Below are 4,128 nucleotides of genomic sequence, written 5' to 3'. Positions count from 1 at the left end.
GACGCCACCGCCGACATTTGCGTCACTGTGCGTCCGTGCTGTTTTCTCTCAGTTTCACACACCTCCATACAAAGAGTTGGACATTCTCCCATCAATACACCCGCGTGTTTGCGTCCTCTCGGTCAGCAGATCAGAGAAACGTCCCACGAGCTGAGAAGGTGTTGACTCGCCGCCGCCATCATCGATACGGCTGAAGTGAAGACACTGTACTGAGGTGCAGTGACTTGGTCCCCGCCTCGCCTCTTTGTTTGTTTTAGAATTGAAGGAGAAGAGAGTTGACTCGTTGGGAGGACATGTGTCATGTGACTAGTCGAAAGGTCTTTATTTCCCTTGGTTTCCATAGCGACACACACACAAAGGTCACATTTCTCCGGTCGGTGCAGACACACGGCGCCGCCACGTGGACGCTCACACGCGCCGCAGCACTAACAGGTCACATGACTGAAGCGAGGCTGAGCGCGTGCTCGGCGTGTGCGACGCCATGACACCAGCGGAGGGGAAGCCAGTCTGGCTCTCAGCTGGTCACATGACTCCTGAGGCGACAGTCACGTGACATCATGTCGATTTCCACAACGGCGACATGCCAAAATAGACTCGATGCAAAATAGAATCTGTCGGAAAGGAACGTCCTTGTTTTCCAAACCATACAAAAGACAAAGTTACGGTCCAGCTCCGCACTTTACTCCACAAAGTCTCCGACAGAAAAGAAGTGTGCTACGAGGCCACGCCTCCCTGCGCTCTGACCCCACCATTACCGTTCTGAAGGCGCCGCGAGGAGTCTTGACCCCCGCTCAGATGGCGGTGTCCCAGAAGACCGTCGACTTGCCGGCGGCGGTGGGCGGGGCGGAGTACGGCGGGGGCTGCCTCCTCCTCCTCCAGCTGGGCAGGATGGGCATGCTCTCCTGCTTGCACAGGTTCTTGTCGGGCCGCTGGCGGGCCTTGATCTCGCGACACAGAACCCGCTTCCTCTCGATGATTTCCATCATGGTGGCGTCGCCACACAGCCACGGCATCTGGGGGCGGAGCAAACCTGCCAATCAATGTCTCACACAACATCAACAAACGGGCCGCGACAGGTGATGTCACTTCCTGCTGGGTCTCTGCGACCTGCGGCGAGAAGGTTTGGGCCGCAGCTGGAGCCTCCTGGTGGTGGGCAGGAGAACTGGACGGGCTGTGTCTCTCTGGTTGGCTACATTTGTTTTGCCATGGTTTCTTATTGTGTGTTTGTGACGGTTGTTCTGGGAGTCTGTTTGGAAAGGCGGCGGTCGTCTGGGTTGCGTCACGTGTCTCTGTGAGGCTCCAGTCAGACTGGGCTTCTCACTTTATTGAGTGAAATCGTGAATCAAGTGTCAGAAAAGCAGTTTTATTGGTGAGGAACAGGCGCGACATGGCGCAAGACAGCGGCCGGGTGAAGGGGCGAGGAGCGTTTTCAGATGCACGGCAGGCGAGTGGCGCGCGGGGATGAGCTTAGCTGGTTAGTTAGCTTTAGCCTGTTAGTTCGGCGTGAGAGTCGGACGTTAGTATTATTAGTCTTTTACTACTTGGTTTTGTCTCGAAAGTTCCGCCTTCTACTCCTCGGCAAGTGCTGCGTCGCTGAGCGGCGCCACAACCTGAGAGACGGACAGGTGAGACAGACGCACATGAACAGACAGGTGAGACGGACGGGCGGGGGAGGGGGCACGCACCTGGCTGAGGACAGGATGGTCCTGGGGCTGGCACTGCAGCGGGGCTCCTGGCGCCGGGACGCCTGAAGTGGAGGCGGAGCGACCCAGTCTGACCCCGGCCTTGCTCTCTGCGACAGACGCCGGAGCTCAGTGGGACGGCGAGAGCCAGGGTTAGAAGGCGGACTCACCCGAGCCGACCGCCATCATGGTGGGACTGACTGAGGAGCGCCCCCGCCTGCTGGACGCCGGGCTGCACGGAGCCTCCCTGTCTGGCCGGATGGGACGCCTGCACTCTGTGGAGGGGACCAGTGCAGCGCTAGTACTGTGGTGTAGAGGTAATGTGGCTGATAGACGAAGCCCCCTCACCGTCGCCGTCCCGACTCCTCCTCCTCCCGTCGCTTCCTTTCTTCTTCGCTGCTCGACCGGAGCTGAAGAAGCTGTTGAGATCTTCCAGCGGACTTGTCGGCGTCTGAGGCCGTGCGCCAATGTTTTGCATGGATCCATGCGAGGACGTGGAACCGGAGAGCCTGGCTCCGCCCTCCTGGACTCGCTGGGACGAGGAGGAGGAGCGAGGCATGCTCCCGCCGCCCACAAGGACGTCGTAGGGCGGCGGCCTTTTTAGGCTCAAGGGCGTGAGGCAGCGGCCCATGCTGACCGGAGACGGACATGCCGACTGGCTGCGTGGGTAACCGTGTCCGCTGTGGGCGGAGCCGGAGGACTTGTAGAGGCTGGAGGACAGGGGTGGAGCGGAGGAGCGTCCGGAGGCGGTGACGGTGCGAGTGGCGGATGTGTCTCGCGTCCGCTCCCTGTCTTTGCGATGTGAAGAAACCTGCGCCGTGTCGCCAGCACCCGACTTGGTGAGGCAGACGTCGTCGATGACGGGCAGCTGGGTGAGGTCGAGAGGCGTGAGCGGCGACTCGTCTGAGTTGGGGGAACACTGAGCAGGTGCGGGAGGTAAGAGCAGCAGAGGTGGGCGCGGGGTCAGGAGGTTGGGGAACGGCGCTGGGACGTCACACAGAGAGCCACTGCTTTGCCCGGACAGCTCCAGCCGAGGCTCCTGGAGAAAGTCCTCCAGTAGCGGGTACTTCATCTCCTCGTACACCGACTCGCTCTGCTCCTCGTCCAGCAAGTCCTGCTGGGCCCTCAGCTCCCGCAGGATGTTCCCCACCATCTCGATGTAGACCGGTTCGTCCGCGTCCCCGGGCTGGGTGGGCTTCTTGCCGCCATGGTTACAGACGAACGAGTCGTCAAATGAGGCGCTGAGCTGGGTGTTGGGGTTCCTCTTGGGTTTGGGGGGCGGTAACTTCCGGCAGTCCTCGCCAGCTCGAGCTGCAGGGGCACAGAGACGCTTGAAAGAGCGAGTCCAGGCCAGGACTGTGGCTCTGCGGCGGGACTTACCTTCGGCTTGCTCCAGTGTCCTCGCAGAGACCCCCCCCACCGCCTCAGCGCTGATGCTGAGTTTGGTGTTTGGGTCTCTCCTGGGTTTGGGTGGAGGTTGCTTGCGGTTCTGGAGAGAATCTTCTTCTTCGCCGCTGTCTCCCACTGAATGCAGGGACTGAGACCTGACGCTGAAGCCCTGACCCGGCGGGGGCAGCCGGTCCTGCGGCGCTGGCATGGTCATGAAGCCCATTCTGAAGTGCTTCCTCGAGTATGCAGCGTCTGTGGCCCGGGCCACGTCGTCCTCCATCCTGCCAAATGTGACATCAGAGCTCAGATGTGGCCTGCACCCTGAGAAGCCCCGCCCCCGGCATCCGCCGTCTACCTCCTGATGGCTTCTTCCTGTCTCTTCTTCTTGTGGTGCTTCTCCTGCAGGTAGGTCCAGTTGGTGTGGTTGCGGATGCGGTCGCTCTCCCGGGAAATGTCCGACGCATTCTGGATGACCAAACCGTCGTAGGTGCGAAGGCCGCTGTCCTCCACGTACTGGAAGAACCCGCTGAAGGACGAGGACTCCTCCTGCGACGTCATGGCGAAGACCTGAGGAGACACAGCGGGAGCTCGATGTTGAAGTGGGTCACAGACAGGCCTCTGCACGCCCAGCGCTGTGAGGTTCCTCGGGTGAAGCGGGAGAACCTGGACCACTGAGCGCTGCTGCTGCCCTGGTCATGTGACTCCTGCTCACAGACTCGAGCGCTGTTAGCCGTTAGCTTGTCCTTTGTCATCCCCTCACGGTTGGTGGATGCTTGAAGTGCTCACCTATGAGGGTCACATGACCTGCTGAGGTCATCACCTGAAGCCACTTCTGCGTCTTAGGTCACATGACCTTCAAGCAGCAACCTCACGCCGAATCCTGCACCCCATCACCCTCCGCCCGATGCTAAAAATGGAAAACGGAGTCAGCCGCCGGTTGCCTAGCAACAGCAGCCTCTCTCTGCTCGGAGCATGATGTCATGCTTCCTGGTCGGGGGGAGGTGGAGGGGGAAGGATGTGAGAGGGAAACACAAATGAAAGACAGGGTGATGAGGGG

The 4,128-nt window shown here is 60.4% G+C and overlaps 1 protein-coding gene across 4 annotated transcripts in view; it reads right to left on the bottom strand.

Moving 5' to 3' along the window:
- Positions 1-290: 290 nt before the first annotated feature.
- The window catches only part of nyap2a (neuronal tyrosine-phosphorylated phosphoinositide-3-kinase adaptor 2a), a 5,914-nt gene continuing 2,076 nt past the window's right edge, over positions 291-4,128 (bottom strand). Inside the window, exons 2-8 of one of the 4 annotated variants that reach the window (XM_053865693.1) lie at positions 3,858-3,978; positions 3,427-3,638; positions 3,063-3,352; positions 2,031-2,993; positions 1,853-1,957; positions 1,686-1,792; positions 291-1,013 (exon numbers count right to left, since the gene is read on the bottom strand). In XM_053865693.1, coding sequence (XP_053721668.1) covers positions 792-1,013; positions 1,686-1,792; positions 1,853-1,957; positions 2,031-2,993; positions 3,063-3,352; positions 3,427-3,629 — 1,890 coding nt within the window. In that variant the 5' untranslated portion in view covers positions 3,630-3,638; positions 3,858-3,978 and the 3' untranslated portion in view covers positions 291-791. The other 3 variants (XM_053865674.1, XM_053865684.1, XM_053865701.1) reach the window with 3 other exon arrangements.

This window comes from Synchiropus splendidus, chromosome 1, assembly GCF_027744825.2.
Source record: "Synchiropus splendidus isolate RoL2022-P1 chromosome 1, RoL_Sspl_1.0, whole genome shotgun sequence".
Classification (NCBI taxonomy): domain Eukaryota; kingdom Metazoa; phylum Chordata; class Actinopteri; order Syngnathiformes; family Callionymidae; genus Synchiropus; species Synchiropus splendidus.
This window is presented reverse-complemented; position numbering and strand designations above follow the sequence as displayed.